The sequence below is a fragment of the Paralichthys olivaceus genome, chromosome 14 (genome assembly GCF_024713975.1).
Source record: "Paralichthys olivaceus isolate ysfri-2021 chromosome 14, ASM2471397v2, whole genome shotgun sequence".
Taxonomy (NCBI): domain Eukaryota; kingdom Metazoa; phylum Chordata; class Actinopteri; order Pleuronectiformes; family Paralichthyidae; genus Paralichthys; species Paralichthys olivaceus.
In genome coordinates this window covers 910,539-933,820 of record NC_091106.1, presented here as the reverse complement: position 1 = coordinate 933,820, position 23,282 = coordinate 910,539, and the positions used below count along the sequence as shown (strand labels likewise).

Sequence of the window (23,282 nt, the reverse complement as noted above, 5' to 3'; positions counted from 1 at the left end):
GGTGGAGAAAGTCAGCAGATAATCTGGAGGCTCTCACTCGGACATACAGTATGTCTTCACACATGCACCTCTTCTGGAGAAATGTTGGAGAAAGTCCGAAGTTCCATGCATGTCTAGAAGCAACTATTGTTAGCTTTCCATCCATTTGAAGCTGCAGAGAAGGCTTCCTTGCCTGACCACAAGGGGGGCACATTCAAATACATTCAAACAAATTGCTTGACATGTGAAATTTGTTGACAGCTGTTCTTCAGACAAGGTTTTTGTTAATCAAAAGTGCACTCACTGTCCTCTTAATGCGCCCACAATGCACCGAACAGCACCTTATTTTCAGGCAATTCTGAGACAAACACACCATGGGTGCTCAGATGGTGCAAATGCAATGGCTATTTAAACAACTTGGTTTATAGAAACTTCCGATGCACTCACCACTGCTTTGCATTGGGTGTAAGATAGACATTCATATACATTCCACACCTGTGTGTGTGTGCGTGAGTGTGTGTGTGCACGTGAGTGTGTGTGTTTGTGTGTGTGTGTTGTGGGGGTTGGCTGTAGGTGTGCATCCAGCTTTGAGCGGGTAATCCATCTCCATTACTTAAATGATTATCCCCATTAATCTGCAGTAAACTAATAAACACCATCCCCATCTCTTCCTCCTCCCTATCCTCCCCCTCCTCTGCTTCTGTTCTCGATGGAGGTTCATTAAGTCTTTAGTACATTAATACGTCTTCATGTACCCCCAACATCACCATCACCTGGTGCTTGGGGCCGACAGACAGCCCCAGTAAATATTCTTTCTCTGTCTGTGAGTATGAAGAGAGAAGAGGAAAATGAAGCTTGTGCTGTTTTTTTAGCATGTGTGTGTGTTAGATTGTTTTTGTGTGTGCAATTTAATTTTACTCTGTGGAACTCAGATGGCCCTGGTGGTCGTCGCGGTAATTTGCCTGATCAGGTTAGAGAATCTTTGCAGTAGGTGATCAATCATCCAGGTTGTCACAGTGACAAGGGGCTCAGTCGGCATGGAGCCGCTGTAATTGGCACTAGATTGATGTGGCTATATTTGGCTTGAACATCAGACAAAAGTTTGGTCAATTAAAGGTTGTTAAAATTACACCTCTCCTACACACAGAATCACACACACAGAGAAAGAGCTCATACCTATCTCTATGTGTGTATGTGCGTGCATGTGTGCTGTATTTGCAAGGAAAACCCTTAGGATGGTAGTTGTTGGTAGATGGTGTTGCGCTGTCCCAAGGGAGAGAGCTTGACAGTGACAAGATGAGTGTGTGGGAGAGAGAGAGAGAGAGAGAGAGAGAGAGAGAGAGAGAGAGAAAGAGAGAGAGAAATCGATCCATGGGACAATGAAGCAGCAACCATGGTCACACCCTTTCAGTCCTCCAAACAAGCTCAGCACAATTACTCAGCATTTTTTCATATGGTTAATGATAAATGATCAGTATTAATATAGTGCTTTTATAGTCTTGATAACCACAATGTTAAAACATAAAAAGTTGGATCAACTCAAAATTTTAAGGCAATAAACTAAAACAATAACATTTTAAACATTTTTAATTCTAATTAATTCTTAACTCAACTTCAAGTTGATGCCACTTATAATTTTCAGTAGGAAAAACTTCCTTCCTTCTGATAACCCAAGCGGATGTAACTTTTTTAAACTTTAAATTCTAAAAGAAGAGTAATTCAATTTACTGCACTAAATTTCAGTTAAATTGATGGAGTAAACGTTAATGTAACTACAAGTTATTACAATTAAGATCAATACATTTACATTAGATTCAGCTTTATTGTCATTGCACATGTCATACAAAGCAATGAAATGCAGTTTGCATCCAACCAGAAGTGCTTAAACAGTGAATAAATATATGTCACAGTATGCTAAAGTTTATGTAAATGTTAAACAGTGAATAAATATATCTTACAGTAGGTAGGTATATATACAGTATTAGTGATATGATTCTGCCAGATATTGATATTGACACAATATACAGGTTATATACAGTTTATGTACAGTGTGAACAGGAGTGCAGGTGGTGGGAATTCAAATTACTCAGTCCATAGCGTGTTTGTCTGAGATGGGGAGTAGGGGTTGGCTTGTGTGTGTGTGTTTGGGGGGCTTCAGGGGTAGGGTTCTTTGTGAGGGGGGTCAGTGTGTGTGTGTGAAGGAGTGTGTGTGTGTGTGTGTGTGAAGGGGTGATGGGGTGTCAGAGGGCAGAGTTCAAAAGGAAGACAGCTGAAGGACAGAAGCTGTTCTTGAAGCTGGATCTTTTTGTCCGGAGACACCTGAATCGCCTCCCAGAAGGCAAAAGGGTAAACAGTCCATGTGCTGGGTGGTAACAGTCTTTTTAATGTTCGTTGCCCTCTTGAGACAGTGCTTCCTGTAGATGTCCTCAATAGCAGGAAGAGACGCTCCAGTGATGCGCTGAGCAGTTTTCACTACCCCCTGCAATGCTTTCAGTTGGTCGTCCAGGTGAGGTCATGTGAGATGTGATCCCCAGGAACTTGAAGCTGGTCACTTGCTCCACCGAGGCTCCATTGATGTGGATGGGTGGATGGGTGTCAGCGTTTCTCCTGAAGTCCACAATGAGTTATTTTGTTTTGTTAAGGTTGAGCAGCAGGTTGTTGTTGTTGCACCACGCAGCCAGGCGATCCGTCTCCTCCCTATATTGAGACTCATCGCTGTTCTTGATGAGGCCAATCACCGTGGTGTCGTCCACAAACTTGATAATGGTGTTGGAACCATGTACAGGTCTGCAGTCTTGGGTGAAGAGGGAGTAGAGGAACGGACTCATCACACAGCCTTGTGGTACACCAGTGTTCAGGGTGATGGTAGAGGAGCAGTGGTGGTCTAACCGGACATGTTGGGGCCTGTTGGTCAGAAAGCCAAGCAGCCAGTTGCAGGTGGGAGGCGTGATACCCAGATCTCTGAGTTTTGAGATTAATTTGGAAGGGATGCTGAGCTAAAGTCGATGAACAGCATTCTGGCATAAGTTTTATTGTTGTCCAGGTGTGAGAGGACAGAGTGCAGTGCTATGGAGGCTGCATCATCTGTGCTTCTGTTCTTACGGTAGGCAAATTGGTGGGGGTCTAAGGTGGGGGGAAGACAGGATTTGAGATGTTCCAGAACCAGCTACTCTAAGCACTTTGTAATGATGGGGGTGAGTGCTACTAGGCGGGAGTCATTGCGACACACTGGAGTGGAGTGTTTTGGTACTTTAAAGCAGGTCGGCACAACAGCATGGGCCAAGGACATATAGATGTGTAATGTGTAATTAATTACAGATGCAGTGTTTACATTGGAAGCTGTGTTTAATCTCAGCCTCAAAACAGGGGTACATGAGGTGTCATCTCCTGGTTGAGTCGCAATAGCATATAGGATCATGTCACCAGGGCAGAGAGACAAGAGAGAAGTGAAGTGCTCAGTGGATGATGGGAGTTCCCCCAGCAGTCTAGACCTATAGCAGCATAACTAAGGGATCAGGGTTCAGGACTCACCTGACCCAGGCCTAACTATAGAGTTTATCAAAAAGGAACATTTTAAGTTTAATTTTAAATGCAGAGATGGTGTCTGCCTCCCGAACCCAGAGTGGGAGCTTGTTCCACAGGAGAGGAGCCTGGTAGCTGAATGCTTTACCTCCTATTCTACTCTTATAGACTCTTGGAACCACAAGAGAGCCTGTATTTTGGAAATGAAGTGATCTGTTTTGATAATACAGTGTTATGAGCTCTTTGGTATATGAAGGGGCTTGATTGTTAAGGGCTTTATATGTGAGGAGTAGGATCTTGAATTCTATTCTGAATTTTACAGGGAGTCAATGTAGAGAAGCTAAGACAGGAGTAATATGATCTCTCCTTAGTTCCTGTCAGCACTCGTGCCGCAGCATTTTGGACCAACTGGAGGCATTTTACAGACTTCCTGGGGCATCATGATAATAAAGAATTACAGTAATCTAGTGTAGAGGCAACAAATGCGTGGACTAGTTTCTCAGCATCCTTCTGAGACAGGATATTTCTAATTTTCTTAATATGATAATTCTTAATAAAAACAGGTGGAAGAAAGCTGTCCCTAGATACTTGTTTCACATGCAGGTCAAATGACATGTCCTGCTTGAACATAACTCCAAGGTTCCTCACAGTGGGGCTGGAGGCCAAACTGACACCGTCCAAGATGACTATCTGGTCAGTGATTGTTTCTCTGAGATGTTCAGGGCCAATTACAATGACCTCAGTTTTGTCTGAATTTAGAAGTAAGAAGTTTTGGGTCATCCAGGCCTTGATTTTCTTGAGACATCTCTGAAGTTGAACTAAGTGATTAGATTCATCATGCTTCATAGATATGTACAGCTGGGTGTCATCTGCATAACAATGGAAGTGTATGTGGTGCTTTCTGATAATGTTGGCTAAGGAGAGCATATATAAGGTGAAGAGTATCGTTCCAAAGACAGAACCTTGTGGAACTCCATGACTAACTTTCATGTGCATGAAGGGGTCATTGTTGAACTTAACAAACTAAAATCTATCTGAAAAATATGATTTAAACCAGGCTAGTGCCGTTCCTTTAATCCCTACATGTTGTTCTAGTCATTGTACAGGTCCAAACTGCAGATATTTCGGACCAAATGGTATTGGCTCACGTGCAGTAAGCCTCGGAAGATTAGAGCTGGAGTCAGACTCAGGAAATGACATGCGCATTTGATGAGGCTCTGCTGGGTGTCTGGATGACAGCAACTTGTCCTCCTAGGGTTGGGAGACCCCCATCAGGACCAAGAGGTTTGGGGTTGTCAACTTGAGCCCAAATGTGTCCTTGTTGACAGTAATGAGTGAAGCTAGCAGATCCTGACCAGTGACAAGAGGTTCTGTTTCAATGGTACAGATGTAAATTGGATGAACAAGGCTAATCTCTTGGAAGGTGATGTCGACCCTGAGTGTAACTTGTGATCTATATGTATCAGGCATGGATTTCGCGACTTCTGAAAAGGTGTTTTAGGCTGATTTCAGAGTCTGAGTCAAGTAGGGCAAGGGAGCTGATGCAGCACCCTATCACTATCACTAATGTTTAAATGCACTCTGTATTGCCTTTCTGGATGAGGACAATCAATAAATCAATCAACATTTATTTATATAGCACCTTACAACAACCAAAGGTTGACCAAAGTGCTTCACAATTGCAAATCAAACATACACAAACAGCAAACACGAGACAAGAACAACAGTTTCAGTTGAAGGCTAGATCAAACAAGTATGTTTTTAGCTTGGTTTTGAACAGAGGCAGGTCAGTGGTGGTGCGTAGCTCAGAGGGTAGTGCATTCAAAAGTTTGGGACCTGCTACTGCAAATAATCGGTCACCCCACTGTTTGCTCCTGGGTCGGGGGAGCTCTAGCAGGTGCTGACCAGCAGAGTGGAGAGCTCTGCCGGGTTGGTGAAGCTTCAGGGTTTCGCTTATGTAGGTGGGTGCAAGGCCATTTATTGTGTTGAAGACGAATAATAAAGTTTTAAACTGGATCCTAAATTGTACAGGTAGCCAGTGAAGGGAGTAAAGTACGGGTGTGATGTGATCGTGTTTACGGGTGTTAGTTAGGAGCCTGGCAGCAGCATTTTGTACCAGTTGTAGCGGTGGAGAGATGCTTGGCTAAGTCCAATGTACAGTGTATTGCAATAATCCAGCCTTGAGCTAATAAAGGCATGGATGGCTCAGAAACGGCTTAACTTTTGCAAGTAGGCGAAGCTGAAAGAAGCTTGCCTTCACAACAGCGTTAATTTGTAAGTCAAATTTAAGACTGGAATCAAATACCAGTCCCAGATTTTTAACAACATTGTTACAGAAGGATACCAGTGGACCAAGACGAGGTGTTGTACTAGGTGGGTTTGATGAGCCAAACTAAATATATTCTGTCTTGCTCTCATTTAGACAGAGGAAATTTTGTGATAGCCAGAGTTTAATGTCACTCAGACATTCGTGGATTGACTCCAAGGCATCTGGACAGTTTGACATGATGGGCAGATAGAGTTGTAGATCATCTGCATACAAATGAAAGGAGATGTTGTGCTTCAGTATTATTGAGCCTAGTGGCAGCAGATATAGAGAGAACAGAACAGGCCCCAAAATGGAGCCCTGTGGAACGCCAGAAGACAGAGGAGCTGATGAGAAAGAGAGGTCGCCAATCATCACAGAGAAAGTTCTTGCCGTGAGGTAAGACCTAAACCACTGCAGCACCGAACCTTGCAGTCCTACATGTTGGGTCAGGCGTGCCAGGATGATGGAGTGGTCCACGGTTTCAAATGCTGAGGTGAGGTCCAACAACACAAGCAGCACAGGTTTCTTGGCATCGAGGGAGATGAGAATATCATAATGCACTTTGAGTAGTGCTGATTCAGTACTGTGGCGAGTTCTGAAACCGGATTGGAGCTTTTCAAGAATGTTATTATCTTCCACAAACGATTGGAGCTGGAGGAAAACAACTTTTTCTAAAACTTTCGACAGTAATTATAGATTGGACACGGGTCTGAAGTTTGATAGAACTGCAGGACCCACTGTGCTAAAAACCTGTGCTAAAAAGAGGTCTCCTAAGAAAATCAAGAGGGGGGCAGTGTCAGTGGTGAAAGTCTCCGGAGGTGTTCTGATAATGCCTGGTCCCCCCCAACCAACAAAGTAAACCTTGGGGGTGGGGGAAAAGGATACCTGTTCTAGTCATGCAGATGGGGAACCAGTGTCTGGCTTCTTAGGGGAGCCAGGTGGTGCAGGTGAGCTGACAAGGACCTCAAGGTTCCTGACTGTGGAACCAACTCCCACTCTGGGTTCGGGAGGCATCTCAGCATGTAAAGTTAAACTTAAAACGTTCCTTTTTGATAAAGCCTATAGTTAGTTCTGGATCAGGTGAGTCCTGAACCATCACTTAATCATGCACTGAGCACCTCTCCACTTCTCTCTGTCTCTCTGCCCCCCCACATTCACTCATTTGTTTATTTTAATACATGTCAATGACTATTTCACTTTGTACTCCCATAGTCTCTCTCTTTTTTTTCTCTCATTTCAGATATCTCCGACCCCGGAACCTCAGGACAACAACTTCCCCTATTACTAATTACAATATCGCAGTAATTCATTATGATATAAAATGTGTCTGTTATCCACAGTAATTAATAGTTTTTACACTGTTGTTCCATTTTTAAGTAGTCAGATCTGATACCTGATGGCGCTCAAATGTCCCCGGTCTTCCTCTCACCTACTTCCCCCTCCCCACTATCCCTCTCTCTTCTCTCCCCTCTTTTCTACCCCTCTCTCATCTCCTTCCCCCGTTTTCTTTGCTCAACCCAACCGGTCGAGGCAGATGATCGCCCACATTGAGCCTGGTTCTGCAAGAGGTTTCTCCCTGTTAATGAGGGTCCTGACCTTCTATGTTAAGTGCCTTGAGATAATATATATTATGATTTTGCCTGACCGCACGTCTCCTTTGCTCTGAAGACAAAGGAGAGCTTCCAGATCTCAGTCTCCCAGGGTGCTTCATCTTCACACATAGTTGGTAAAACTGCCCCTGGAGACAACTATTAACCACTATTGGTCACTGTGTGCCCCATGAGGTCACAAGGCCAATAAAAGCTGAGTTTCCCCTCTCCTCTCTTCTATCTACTAGGTACCTCTCCTGCTCTCCCAGCCAGGGAGACTTCCTCCCTACCCAAGCTCTTCAACTTCAAGCAGGCCTGCTAAAACCTTCCAAAGGCAGCGATGCAAGAGCCTACATGTAGTTTATATTTAAAAGTAATTGATGATGAATGTGAGATTAGTCCAGGCTGTGCCTGTCTGTTCATTTAGGCATCGCCATGTATTTCATTCATACTTGTCAGAGCATCCTGAGGTCCAGGAAACGACTCCTGTGTCAGAGGCGTGACCATACCTGGTTCTAGCCACATGGTCCCACCGCTCCAGGGGGCCTTTTGTCTTCATAGTGGCCAGCCGCAATTTTGAATCTCACCCACTCACACACAAACACACATACACACACGCATACTCACATGCACATCTGACGTGCACATCTGCACATCTGTATTTAGTAAGTACACCTTTTGTTAGTTTGTGTTTTTATACTTTTCTTATTTTCATAACAAATGTTTTTCTTTAAGAACCCCATATCCTTCAACTGTGCTAGCTATTGATGTGGTAAATTTGGTTATAGTTATAAACTTAATGATTAATCAGAGTTCCAAATTTAGAGTCAGTAATTTCATGAGACGTAATCAATAAATTGGCTATCTTTTCCCTTCCTTTGAAGGGGGGTGCCCCAATTAAGCTTTTATCAATGAAAGTTATTGTTTACAGTAATATTAATATTTTCTGATAGTAAAATTTATTTAATACCCAAAAGCACACCATTTAGTGGTGCCACACTTAAGGTAGAGTAATCACAACAGTGTTGCTGCTTTCGCATCAGGGCAGAAACACATAGGTTCGGTTGCCTTTTACATTGTCAGATTACCCTGTCAAAGTGTGTTCTCTCCTCTCTCCCCCTATAGCTCACACAATAAACACCAGCACAAGTTAATAGGACCCACACAGTATTTGAAGTTTATTTTGTGTTTGTGTGATCTGAGTTGATGAGACACATCCCTGATATAGTATAGGCTATAATAATTTCTTTCTCATTTTAAGGCTTAGGTCTAGAACATAGGCATGAACAGAATGAATGTCAAATCAATGTAGAGAACATCACAATATATCTAAATCATTATTGAGTGGAGGGGGACTTTCTATATAAAAAGGTGGATCAAAATGCAGCCATGTGCAATGGTATAGAAAATTGAGGATGTGATACATGGAGAATTTAATTGTGGAAAGACGAAATCGTAAAATTGAATCTTAAGGTTAGTGAAGATTCACACCTCTAGTAAGAATGTTACAGGCTTTTCCTATATACCTGTGGGCTAATTTAACCAAATACCATATGAATATGGATAAGACAGGTGGGGCAGCAGCCATCTTGTTCCAAGCGAAAACTACCCATAACCCAAAGCAGTAAAGAACTGTGAACTAGGTATTGTGTGAACAAAAAGAGGCCTGAGGCCCCTCTAGAGCTGAAGTGGACAAGAGAGAGAACTCAGTCCTCCTTCAAATGAACTGTCAATGTGAACGCCCAGAGAATTCAGTCCCTCTTATGTTGTTCCACTATTTGTTCCAGGAGGACTGTGTTTGGTTGATTTAAAGACCACCAAAATGTCTGTGCACGTCCCTGATGTTTATTACAGTTTTTCACAATTGTTAAAACACGTTTTTTGAATCCGCCTGTCCTTTTCTCAGAATTCTAAACACAAAACTCTTTTCTCAAACTACATTCACATAACCTCTGATTCTTTTTGCAAAACCATACCATCGCCTCAAAATAGTTTTACATGTGCTCAAAACTGAGCAATGTTGTCAGATCTTGCACGAATTGGTCAGAATAGAAAAACTGCTGAGCTGTCATTAAACTCTACACCAAAACATTTAAAACACAGTGGTCTAGGCATGTTGCTCATGGAGAAATGTTTATTGGTCACAATAAAGTACTTTACACAGTTGATCATTGAGTTTCATTGGGCATCATCCTGTCTTTGGGGTGGGTCAGGCCACAGCACTTCATCCACATCACACGTTATATTTGCCCTTGCCAGGCAACGGGGAAAAAAACCCTAGTGTGCCTTACCCAGCCCTGACACATCTCCTCACCAATGTCATCACAGGCTAGTTCCATGGCCTCAAGAAGATTACTGTAAGCCTGGTGTAGGGCTGTCGCCTGTACACCTTCCATCGCCAAGTGGACAAAAACTCCTCTATTGCATTGAGGAAGGGAGAGTACGGTGGCAAGTATAGGTTACTGTAATGATATTCTGATTCATATTGAACCATTCTCTGACTTGGGCAGCGTGGTGAAAACTAACATTGTCCCAAATTATAACATAAATAGGCTGCTCAATCATCTCGTGTTCCTGCTGTTCATTTGGAGGCAACACATCTCTAAGACCACCAAGAAAGGTGAGAAGGTGCTGGGTGTTACAGTATATGGCCCCAGAGTGGCATGATGGTGAAGAACACCCTGGTTGCTTATAGCAGCCCACAGTGTTATATTACTGTACCACCATCAGAAATTGCCACTCTTCGTCTTCCTCTTCCTCCTCTTCCTCCTTCTTGTTCACCACCTCTACCTCCTCTTACACGCACTCGTCCTCTGTGTCTCTGATCCATTGTTGTCATGAGCTGGCAGGACCAACCTGCTTGCACTCTGAACTGGCTTATATTGGTTGTCACATTGTCATGACATGAAGAGAAACAAGTGTGATCAATTTTGAATCGTTGTGTTCAATGGATGACACATGTGTTTCATTTGTGTTCATATTTTGCCAATGGTTTTTACCATTATGCATCACAAGTGCATCACAGTGACAACTGTGTTTTATTGCATGATAATGTGTTTAGAGTTTTGCAAAAAGAAGGACTGAGATCTACAAATAATGTTTTACTAGGTGAAGATAGTTTATGGTTTTGTCAAAATGATTTTCAGTGAATGAGTTGTGTGTGTGTGAGAGAGAGAGAGAGAGATTGATTTATTGGTTTATTTTAAACACTGCAGTGGAGTAAATGCCAAATAAATTATTACAACCTGCCTGACCATGATAGATTTTTTGTCAAAATTCAGTGTAGTTCCCTCTCAGAACCCAGACCTTCCATCTTTAATTGGAAAGTCACTGCTTACAAAGTGGAGAGATAGTGCCATAATATCCCATGTGGCAAAGAAATGTATCTTGTTGAACTGGAACCACCAAAGAACGCCAACTTTCAATCTGTTTAAACAAAATTTTAATGAAGCTTTACGTCTTGAACAGCGCACTTATATTCTAAGAAATAAGTTGGACCTATTTCTGAGGACTGTGGAACCTTTTGTTGTAGATATAATAATAAATTGATTTATACAGCACCTTTCCTACATAAACAGCAGCTCAAAGTGATTTACAATAAAATCAATATAATAAAAGACAAAAAGAAAAAAGAGATCAATAAGATCATGTTAGCAATAAAACAAAGACTGAGGAAAAATACAAATAAATGATAATTAATTAAAGAATAAAAATAAAACTGATAAAATGTATTAAAAGCAAGATAGTGGAAATAGGTCTTGAGTTGTTTCTTAAAACTACCAACAGAAGAAGGTTGTCTGATGTGTGGTGTTCCAAACCTTTGGTGCATAGCAAGAGATGCTAACAAGCTGCTTCCCCAAACTTTTTGTAGTTTGTTTTTGGGATATTGAGCAAGACGACCTGAGGGAACAGTTTGGAACATATTCTGATAAACAGTCAGAGATATATGATTGTGCTGTACCATTAAGAGACTTAAAAACAAATAAAATCTTTTTTAAATCAATCCTCAGTTCATGGGCCTCTTCAATAGTTTTTGCGTAATCCTGCTGACAAACCAACAAATAAACAGACAGGGCAAAAACATATCGTCTTTGGTGGTGGTAAAAAGATGAAGGTCTTCAGTCATGTACAGTACATTAATGGTCTTCCTTTTTAGCCTACTTACATGGACTGAGCTTGTGCAGGTAATTGCTGCAGTTTGGGCCTTAGGAAACAGAGTTAGGAGCCAGATAAAACTGGCTTCTTATATAATTACAGACCAGCATGAATTTGCCTAACAGAGTGGGTGAACTCTGGGCTTTCAAGCTCATAAATATCTGTAAGTGTGACAGGCTTGAGAGGCATGGAGTTATACACTTCCGCCCAGCTCCAGGAAGCTGAAGAAACATACCAAGTAAGGAGTTATGATGGCTTCTATCCCCTGACCTCCAATTTGGAAAGTTCATTCCAAAATCAAGGCCACTATATGCTCTAAGGTCTCTGTGACTTCCATTTACATATTTACTTTTAGCTTGTAGCATGTCCTGAGATTCTTAGTACATACTCTCTTCATACCATACAACTGCCCTATCTCAACTTTTTTGCACCTGGATAGACATCCCACTGCCTCATGGCATTAATCCTGTATCAGTGTTTAACATATTAGCCCTCCATTAGTCATCTTCCATGCTCTGGTGAGAAGAGACAAAATATTTACCGACATTCTAAACAAATGAGCATCCCAAAAGGATAAAACAAAAAACACATTTTACTGCAAACACTCCATGCCCAGCAGCCTGATGGTGTGTCTGGTAGGGTACTGAAAGAATGTGCAGACCAGATGGCTGGGGTCTTCACAAAGATCTTCAACCTGTCCCTGTCTGATTTCACCATCCCACCCTGCCCGAAGACTGCCAAAATCATCCTGCTGACAAAAAAGATCACCATCAGCTGCCTCAATGACTTCTGTCCAGTGGTCCTTACACTAATTATTATGAAGTACTTTGAGAAACTGGTCCAACGCAACATGATTTCCTGCCTCCCACCCACACTAGTTTGCCTAGAGAGCAAACATATCTATGGAAGATCTCATTTTTACAGCTCTCTACAAAGCATGAACCCATCTGGAACATCAGCTACACAAGACTGCTCTTCATTTACTCTAGCTCTGCATTCAATACTATTTTTCCAAACAGACTGGTCAAAAAACTACTGGATTTAGGACTGTCCCACTATCTGCTGCTTGTTCATAGACTTCGTGTCTGATTGCTCAGAGAGTTAGAGTAGGTCCTCATCTCTCCACATCACTGGGTCTCCACAGGGATGTGTGCATGACAATAAAGGTCTATCTACCTATCTATTTCATACTGGTCACAAACAATATTGCAGAACCTTTAATAACTTTTTCATCTCTGTTGGACAGTTATTTGATATCACACAGCACATTGATATCAAACTCTATCAATGTTTAACAACAATGAGTCTAACACATAGATTGATAGCTGCTCTGTCCTCTGCCATAAGCAACACTTTTTTTTTTAGACAATTCAGTAATAATGAAGTATTCAATGCATTGTCACTAAGTGAAGAAAATTAACATCAGAGTATTAGGGCTCCTGTAATTACCTCATATTTCAAAAACATTTATCTTTGAGCAGGGCGGTTTTGGTTCAGGGAATGGGTGGGTCTTTCTCTAACCAGGGTTGGCGGTTTGATCCCAGTCTTCTTCATTCTGCGAGATATTGAACCCCAAATTGCCCCTGTCGACCATGCCATTTTCATAGACAGTGCCACCCAAAGCTCTACAGTGTGAATGGGTGAATGGCAAAAAAAACTGTACTGTAAAGTGCATCAACAGCAATTCATGGTTCCAGCATTTCAAAGAGAGAGCTTTTGGATGGTAGTTTTGTGCCAAGCACCAGCCTGTTTACTGGTTAGTTGCTCTCCATTGGCCTCTGATCTGTGCTGTCCTGACTGCTGTTTGCTTTAGGTATGAACACTCACTTAATTAATGCTAACCTCTGACCTCTGACCCCCCCCCCCCCCCCCCCCATCTCATGAAACACACGTACTGATAGATGTACTCTCACACAGACATGTAGATCTTCTTCTACAGTTAAACTCTGACCTTTTACGTAATGTGTGTTTCTTCTCGTGTGCCTGTTTTTTAAACACGAACCAGGTCACTTCTTACACAGACGCACGCAGAGTTCAGGTGAAAATTATTTGCAGGATAACAGAATGTTTCATAGAATTAGAAAGTTGAATGGGGGATTTTCTTCACTGAAAACCATAGTTCACCTATACATGCTTGAAAACGCAAGACAAAGGTAAAATAAGACTGTGTGTTGTTTATAATTGGTATTGCAACACAATGAAGTGACAGACTGAGTCTTAGCTGAGCTCAGAGATCTCTTAAAATTATTTGGAGAGGAGAAGAGGATAGGAGAGAGAAGTAGTTGAGGTAGTAGAAGGAGGAGGAGCAGGATACTGCAGCTCTGATGTGGCTCTCAGCACATCATTAAGGCAGCAACACATACCACTGGGGCACAGGCATCAGTCTCTCTCTCTTTCTCTCTGTCTTGAATTAAAGTAAATGAAAGAAATCAATTTCTGCTGTATGCTAACAATCTACTGACTAAGTCGAGAAAAGGTATTTGGCTCCAGTGTCTCTTTCCCCATTGTTTGTGGGCCATAAAGTGAAAGGTTAAGTTCTTTACAGTCAGGTCTATCAGGAACGTGCTGGTTAAGACAGTTCCAGTTCATAAAATAGTGGGCATTATGCTATAGTTTTGGCACTCACTCCTCTGAGTTTCAACAAATCCTGTAGCACAAATGAACTTCAGGTGTCAGGTGTTACAGGACGAATCTGTGTGTGTGCGCATGTGCATGCATTGTACAAGTGTGTTGTAAAGTAATATTATTTTTAATACTACACAAGAACCACAGCTGCTGGAGGGTACTGTCACATGAACCAACATCAGTTCAAGGCTATTAGATATTACTGAACAATAAATGGTAACTGTGGGTCATAATTGCTGCACAGAAATTATGCATGATTGTTTTTCTTAACACAGACAGTCAAAGACATTCACTGATGACATGATGGCCTTGATTTTGCTTCTTTCACCTTTAGGAGAATAAATACTAAACACTAAACCTGACACAAAATACACAATGGATAAGAACTGGAAACCAGAATAGTCACAACTCATCCCATCCAGTCTGATACAGATGGCAGGAAGAACACACTTGAACTGGAGAGCCTTGGACAGAACGAATGCACTAGCAGAATAGTAGTGGTTGTTGGAGTCTCAGGGTGTTGACAGGGACCATCATTCACTAGACACAACCCATCTGTTGGCTTTGTGTGTGTGTGTGTGTTTGTGCGTGTGTGTGTGTGTGCATGTGTGTGCATGTGTGTGCGTGTGTGTCTGTGTGTGTGTGTGTGTGTTTGTGCGTGTGTGTGTGTGTGCATGTGTGTGCATGTGTGTGCGTGTGTGTCTGTGTGTGTGTGTGTGTGTGTGTGTGTGTGTGTGTGTGTGTGTGTGTGTGTGCGCGTGTGTGTGTGTGTGAGAAACTCTAGTGTGTCTTTGCTAATTCTCTCAGAACCATAAAGTCAAATGATAGGTTTTTTACAGTCAGGTCTTTCAGGAACATGTAGGTTAATTCCAGTACATAACATAGTGGGTATTATTTTATACCCCAAAAACAGCTAACTTACACCATAGCTTTACATTTCACACATACCAATTCTCAAGCACAAATGACCATATGTCGTTAAGTTGTTAAGCTTTTCATTGAATCCTATGTGCTCAAATCAAGAGTAAAGGCTTCTACTAACTTCAACTTAAAAGCACAACATTATATTCCTCTATGCAAAAGAGCTCTGTTATTGTTCACAAACTATTAAAACTAATTTGTTGAAATTTGAAAGTAAAAATATTATAGCTCATTAGGGTCATTATGCCTTTACATATCTTAAGTTTGACTACCTAATTAGTTTCATCTGGCTTTATAGATAGCTACAGCTGGGTGTCAGTGTGGCATTATCTGATAATACTGCCCAAAATATTGATCCCAATACAGAACCTTGTGGAACTTCAAGGACTTTGGAAAATAAGATGATGTTTAAAGCAGACATTTAACTACCGTAACCTTAAAAACCTGCAGTTCATAGATCACAACACAGTCAAAGTTACACATTAGAGAGATGTGTATTAGACATATAAAACATTTGTGTTAGCTTTGCTTTTCATTCTGTGTTGAGGCTGCTGTAATTAACTTAGTGGTATTTAAAAATAGACACATCAGACTGATGGTTGTTATTGTACATCCATGTGATAGATTGTGTTTGGTCTAAAGAGAAAATTTCAATCTGGCTTGGTGATGGACTAGTATCACAGCTGTGTTGTGTCTAGACTTCAGGCTTTGATGAAACACGTTGCTGTCATCTACCAGAGAGCCAACTACAGATTGACAGTGATAATAATATTGTATCACTGAAACTGCAGATTGCTTAGTATTTTACATTTTTCTAATGACTTTCTATTAAAACTAAGTCCTGAAAAGTCTGCTGAATGGAAATATACTAAGCCATCAACACAGATGCCCTATATCAGATCAGATAAGATAAAACATTATTGAAATTCAGTTATTACAGCTGTGTCCTGCACAACCTATGCCTCATGGCATTCCCTTACCAACTGGAGCAGAACCATAACCAGACAGGCACAAAGACACACAGCCCAATGTGGGGCTTCCTGGCAGGGCTGCACTGGTTACTCGCTACGCCTTAATGCAGTATCTTTAATAATGGTAAGTTAAAATGCCTTATTTCAAAAATGTTTATTGAATAAAGTTGTGAAATAATTAACTTTTCCTTATGTGTTTATTCTATTTTTTGTGAAGCAAATGACACACACACACACACACACACAGACATTCAGCTATGCAGTTATTTATTTGCAAGGACAACTGTTTCAATGTTTCATTAATGTTTCATTAATGTTTTCTATCCCTGTCTATTCCTTGACTGCATCCAGGAGAGCCAGCAGTTTTTTGCAACTGGGAGTGAGAGGTCTTCTGCAAGTCACCATCTGCTGCTGCATCATCTGCAACTACAAATTATACTGTTTGGTGCAATTAATTAACTGTTGCAAGCAGCAATGCTGTTTTCATTTAATTCAAATTTGGTTCTGATTGAAGTGCACTGGTTAATTACAAAAGACACATGAAATTGTAAATATCATCTGAACAATTATTAAATAAATTTCCCCTGGGTGACAGTTCTCGGTGGACGTCATCACTTCCTCCAACATTTCTCTATACAAATTCCACTAAATGATGATTTTCCAATGATTGCTGCCAGCCTCTCATTCTGTCAGATCTATTCAATTAAATTTTATTTGTATAGTGCTAAATCATAATATACATTATCTCAAGGCACTTTACATAGAAGGTCAAGACCTTAAAATCGTATTAGTATAGAGAAACCCAACAGTTCCCACAATGAGCAAGCACTTTGGCGACTGTATCTGAATTGAGAGAGAAAAAGAGAGAGAGAGACTATGGGAGTACAAAGTGAAATAGTCATTGACATGTATTAAAAGAAATAAATGAATGAATGTGGGGGGGCAGAGAAACAGAGAGAAGTGGAGAGGTGCTCAGTGCATGATGGGAGTTCCCCCAACAGTCTAGACCTATAGCAGCATAACTAAGTGATGGTTCAGGACTCACTTGATCCAGAACTATAGGCTTTATCAAAAATGAACGTTTTAAGTTTAATTTTAAATGCAGAGATGGTGTCTGCCTCCTGAACCCAGAGTGGGAGCTGGTTCCACAGGAGAAGAACCTGGTAGCTGAATGCTCTTCCTCCTGTTCTATAGACTCTTGGAACCACAAGAGAGCCTGTGTTTTGTGAACGAAGTGATCTATTTGGATAATACAGTGTAAGGAGCTCTTTGATATACAGTATGAATTGTTAATGGCTTTATATGTGAGGAGCAGTTTCTTGAATTATATTCTGAATTTTACAAGGAGCCAATGTAGAGAAGCTAAGACAGGACTGATATGATCTCTCCTTTTAGTTCCTGTCAGCACTCGTTCTGCGGCATTTTGGACCAACTGGAGGCTTTTCACAGACTCATTGGGACGTCCTGATAATAAAGAATTATAGTAATCTAGTCTAGAGGTAACAAATGCGTGGACTAGTTTCTCAGCATCCTTCTGATACAGGATGTTTCTAATTTTCTTAATATTGCGCAGGTGGAAGAAAGCTGTCCTAGAGACTTGTTTTGTACGTGGGTCAAATGACATGTCCTGGTCCAAAATTACTCCAAGGTTCCTCACAGTGGAGCTGGAGGCCAAACTGACACCATCCAAGGTGACTATCGGGTCAGACAGTGTTTCTCTGAGATGTAAAGGGTCATTTACAACAACCTCAGTTTTGTCTGAATTTAGAAGTAAGAGGTTTAAGGTCATCCAGGCCTTGATGTTCTTGTGACTAGGGATGGGAATTGATAAGATTTTTACGATTCCAATTCCATTTTAGATTCGGTTCTTTATCGATTCCCTTATGGATTCTCATTTGGAAAAAAAGGATAACAAACAGGTCGATTAGCATCAACTTCATTTAGTTAAGAAGTAACATAATCATGACCTTACAAACCCAACAACAGTGAGGTCTTAAGAGGCCCACAGCCTAGGGCTCCTCAATGGAGTGCCAGGGGTTTCCCAGAAAAAAGAATTTGTTTAAAAAAATAAATATAACATTTTAATAATAATAAAATAAATATTCTTCTGTAGAAATTAACAAAATACAACATAAATTATTCTCTGGAAATTCCACAAGAATGTCCAACATTTTTCTAATAGAATAGAAATAATAGAAAATTCTCCTTTTTAAAAGGATAAATGAGCTGAGCACTCAAAAATAAAACTACGTCAGCCAGTGACAAATACAATCAAGTCAAATCCAATGGAACTGTGCATTGTGCAAATCTGCAACCAACAACTATGAAGAATTTACAATTCTTTTGCAGAAAAATAAGCATATCTGCTTTTTCAGGAAGTATACGGGATCTTTCTGGACTTATGGTGTCTCCAGCTGTGGAGAACACCCTCTCAGATGGGGTGGAGGACGCCTGCACACACAGAAAGCTTTCAGCCAGTCCTGACAGCAGGGGCAGAGACTCACCCTTGCTCCACCACCATAGGGTGGCATTATCCTTGTACAGCTGGATCTCCTGATCCACTCTCTGGGCCAGTGAAAGAAGGGGCTGTCGTTGTTGGAATGACTCCAGCTCATTGTCCTCCTCTTCAAAGAGTTCCTCCAAGGCTGTCTTTTTCTGCTCTACTGGTGGCGGCGGCGCCTGAAATTAAATGGACATATAAGCGAAAAATCACTCAATAATCCATGACATCTAAATGATCATGACAATGAGCTAAACTTACATGGTCTTCTTCTTCCTCCTCTTCATCTTCATACCCCTCCCTCTCTTTCTCTCCTTGCTCCGGGAGCTTGAGAAGAAAGTGACAAATAAACACAAATAAATCTAAGTACCGCATAGCCATGGATGAAAAGTCTCTCTCTCACAATGGAAATGTGCTACAATCAAAGACATTGTCAAATTCAAATACTTTATCTGCTGCTGCCTCTGTGTTTGCTGCCATTGCTGCTTCCCTGATCCTGTCCCAGACTTCATCCTTATCCACTTTGGATTTAAATCTGGGGTCTAAGATGGTGGCCTCCTCCAGGAATCTCTGGATATCAACTTTCTTAAATTTCAAAAAGGAGGAAAATGTGACATCATGAGTCATGAGTGACTATCCTTAAGTATTTATTATAACTGTCATTTTATTTATGATCATCAATTGTACCTGGTAGCGTGTGGAAAGATCTTTCCAAATGTTCTCCTTGATGCTCCTTGTGAAGGCAGTTTCATCTTCCTGCACGGTGTAGTGTTGCTGTAGCTTTTGTAGGATGGGCAAAATCTCACCACAGGTCTGACTTTTGTCACTGGAGACTGCCAGTGTGGAGGTGTAATGCTTTCGCATGAGCAGCACAAACTCCTCTGCTTTTCTTAGGTCCTCATTGCCCATTTTGGCCAGTCTGCAATATAAACAAAACAAAATTGCAAAAGATATATGTTGCATAAACAAACAAAGACAAAACCTGAGTCCAAGTTTAAATTTAATTTAAATCAATTTTTCTCACCTTTCCTTCTCCATGGGCTTTCTTATCCGTGGGTCTATGGCTGCTGCCTGGATGGCAGGAAACTGCTCACAGAATCTCTCCATCATCAAATATAGAGAGTTCCATCTGATCTTTACATCCAGGAGGAGCATGTGCTTGGGTAGCTCTGAGGGGTAACATACACAACTTAAATGCTTCTGTAATATTATGCATTTAATTTGATCATGATATAATAATTTACATGTACACATTTCTGTTGCCTGCAATATAAAGAAAGTATTTATCTTACTGAGCAAGTCTTGCTTCTCCTTAAGGACCACTTTTGCCATGTGGGACCTCTTCATCCATAAAATCACAGAGCGAATTCTTGCTGCCCAGTTGGAAATTGCAGTGCAGTTGTACAGCTTCTGAGCTCCAAGGTTCAGCGTATGTGCAAAACATGGAAACTTGACAATTTGTAGCTTTTTCACAGTTACATCCATGTTTGCCGCATTGTCCACCATGGCTGCCACAACCTTCTGTCTGACACAAACACCATACTCCTCCAAGATCTCATCAATCTCCTCTGCTACAGCTGTCCCTGTCTGTGCTTGGTACACTGCTTTGGTTTTGAGGACTTTTTCTTGAGCCTGGCCATTCCTGACATAATGCAGCGTTACTGTGAGGTAATGATCTTGACTAAAACTTGTCCATCCATCAGCAGTGATGGCTGCCTTCGACACATGTTTCAGCTCAGAGATCAGATTTCCCTTTTCAACAGCATACCAAGCAGGGATCAAGTGGTTAGTTAAACTGTCTCTGTTTGGGGCTTTGTACTTAGGGTTGAGAATCTTTGTAATCTCCCTAGAAAATATATAATGGGAATGAATGACTGAGTGAAACATCTGGTTAACTTAGAGGAAAACATGCAACTTTGACATTCTCTGACTAAGCATACAATTGAACACATTCACCTACCGAAATTCAGGGGCACTGTGGAAAATGGGTGCAAGCCTTTTGCCACAAACTTAGTCATTGCTCTGTGACATTCGTCCATCCTGGCCTGGGTCATTTTATTCTTGCCTGCTTCGGTGAAAGGAGAAGCTAGAGTAGACGTGAACTGGAGGTAGTACTGCCAGCCTCTGGCTCTGAGCCAGTAAGACTCTGTCTCTCGTCTTGATGGTCATCTAAATGTAGAAAGCAATCATTTAACCGTTACTAATAGCAGGTTTTACAATGAGGCAAATGGCGCTAACATGATATGCAGTGTTTGTTAGTTACCTGCAGTATTAGCCGAGGACATGCCAACGTTGCTGCTGCTGGGTTGAGATTCACTAACGTTAGTCCGGAGCGGATCGAAAACGCAACTTTCATTAATAGTTATTGCATGCTGTGTGCGCAAATGTTTCTGCATGTTGGTAGTATTTCCTCCCTTTGATGAAATATCCACCTTGCAAGTATTGCCCTGTTGTCGTCTTTTTTAGTGAAGTGATACCAAACTTTCGAACGTTTGTACTGCTTGGACGCCATGTTTACTGTTGACTGCTGCCTGCACTGGACTCGCCACGCAAGTTGCATGGTGACGTCATTCGCGCCGACTGGAATCGATAAGGGAATCGTTTGCAAAATTGGCAACGATACCAAGGAATTGAAACACTGGGAACCAGTTCTTATCAAGAACCAGTTTTCGATTCTCATCCCTACTTGTGACATTCCTGAAGTTGAAGTAAGTGATTAGATTCATCATGCTTCATAGATATGTACAGCTGGGTGTCCTCTGCATAACAATGGAAGTGTGTGTGGTGCTTTCTGATGATGTTGCCTAAGGGGAGCATATATAAGGTGAAGAGTATCGGTCCAAGGACAGAACCTTGGAACTCCATGACTGACTTGCATGTGCATGGAGGGGATTATTGTTGACATTAAGAAATTGAAATCTATCAGATAAATATGATTTAAACCAGTCTAGTGCCATTCCTTTAATCCCTACATGTTGTTCTAGTCTCTGTAACAGAATCTTATGATCTATGGTGCCAAATGCTGCACTAACATCCAACAGGATGAGTACATAGACAAGTCCATCATCTGATGCCATATAAAGGTCATTAGTGACTTTCAATAGTGCTATTTCTGTGCTGTGATGGATTCTAAATCCTGACTGAAAGTCTTCCAAAAAAAACGTTACTATCTAACTAATCACACAGCTGGTTAGCAACAGCTTTTATTCAGCTTTGGACATGAAGGGCAGGTTGGATATGGGTCTGTAATTAGCTAAAACCTCTGGATCAAGCGTAGGCTTTTTAAGCAGAGGTTTAATAACAGCGACATTTAAAGCTCGTGGTACGTAGCTGGTTAACAAAGACATATTAATATGAATTAATATGAAACTGTCAATTAGGGGGAAAACTTCCTTTAAAAATCTAGTTGGGACAAAGTCTAATTGAAAAGTTCTTGGTTTAGATGATGAAACTAATAAGGTCAATTAAGGAACATCAATAGAAGAAAAATGGTTCAAACATAAATCTGGTGCTATGGTTTCAGGACCAGACAATGTATCTATGTATGTGCTATTCATTGGGAGGAGGTGGTGGATTAAGATTAATGTTCCTATTTTTGGTTCCACACACAGCATGCAACATGCAATCATGGGTAAATTTGACCTCTGTATTTAACCCATCCGTGTGAACGGAGCACACACGGAACACAATCCACACAGTGACCAAACACGGAACAGTGGGCAGCCATGAAGGCACCCGGGGAGCAATTGGGGGGTTCAGTGCCTTGCTCAAGGGCACCTCGGCAGTGCCCAGGAGGTGAACTAGCACCTCTCCAACTTCCGTCTGTGCTGGACTTGAACCGGTTCCCAAGCCAAGTCGCTATGGACTGCGCTACTGCCTCCCTGATGGTTATAATTTTATTTGTAAAGAAGCTCATGAAATCATTGCTTCTCAGAGTTAGAGGAATAGATGGGTCAGTAGGGGTGTGACTTTCTGTCAGCCTGGCTACAGTGCTGAAGAGGAACCCGGGGTTGTTCTTATTTTCTTCTATTAATAATGAATAATACGAGGTTCTGGCATTTCTGAGTGCTTCTTGTAATTCATCAGGCTATCCTTCCAGGCTAGGTCATATTGATTGGTGGACCGCCGCTTCCTCTCTAGCTTCCGTGATGTCTGTTTTAAAACATGTGTTTGAGAATTATACCATGGAGCTAATGTCTTGGTATTTACCTTTTGCTTTTTTAGCGAGGTGACAGCATCAAGGGTTGTTTTTAATGAGGCTGTTTTACTATTAACAAAGTTATAAACTAATGTGGGAGTTACGTTTTGATTCCTTTCCTGTATTGTACTCACACATGGCTGTGAAGAAAGTAGTTCTTTAAATGTATTCACAGTTTTATCAATAAACACTGACTATAATAGAATTCCTGTCCAGAATTGGTGTAATTAATAATTCAAATTTCAAATGTAATTTAAAAATGGACAGACAGAAGAAGGTTTTGGGGAAATATTATTAAATTTTTAATGTCTATGGCATATGTCAAAACAAGATCAAGAGTGTGATTTTAAACAGTGAGTGGGTTTATTCACATGTTGAGTGAAACCAATCAAGTCTATTATTGAGTTGAATGCTGAACTAAGGCTGTCGTTGGCAACATCGAAATGAATGTTGAAATCACCTACTATAATGATTTTATCTGTCCTAAGAACTACTTCTGATAGAAATTCAGATA

At 41.1% G+C, this 23,282-nt stretch overlaps 1 protein-coding gene across 1 annotated transcript; it reads right to left on the bottom strand.

Annotated features, from left to right (window-relative positions):
• Window positions 1–18,105: 18,105 nt before the first annotated feature.
• LOC138413685 (E3 SUMO-protein ligase ZBED1-like) lies at window positions 18,106–19,733 on the bottom strand. The gene is made up of 5 exons (XM_069539073.1): window positions 19,595–19,733; window positions 19,258–19,489; window positions 19,018–19,155; window positions 18,832–18,897; window positions 18,106–18,749 (listed from the first exon to the last, which is right to left on the bottom strand). Exons 1-5 carry the CDS (start codon window positions 19,723–19,725, stop codon window positions 18,342–18,344), a joined length of 975 nt encoding a protein of 324 aa, XP_069395174.1. The 5' UTR covers window positions 19,726–19,733; the 3' UTR covers window positions 18,106–18,341.
• Window positions 19,734–23,282: the final 3,549 nt, after the last annotated feature.

What these genes read in the sequence shown, in the direction of transcription:
- LOC138413685 (XM_069539073.1), bottom strand. Translation starts at nt 19,725, where the DNA reads ATGCTCCTCCTGGATGTAAAGATCAGATGGAACTCTCTATATTTGATG. An exon ending in AAGCCCATGGAGAAGGAAAG is followed by an intron (nt 19,490 to 19,594) that starts GTGAGAAAAATT and finishes TTTATATTGCAG; the next exon opens with ACTGGCCAAAATGGGCAATG. An exon ending in ATCTTTCCACACGCTACCAG is followed by an intron (nt 19,156 to 19,257) that starts GTACAATTGATG and finishes TTGAAATTTAAG; the next exon opens with AAAGTTGATATCCAGAGATT.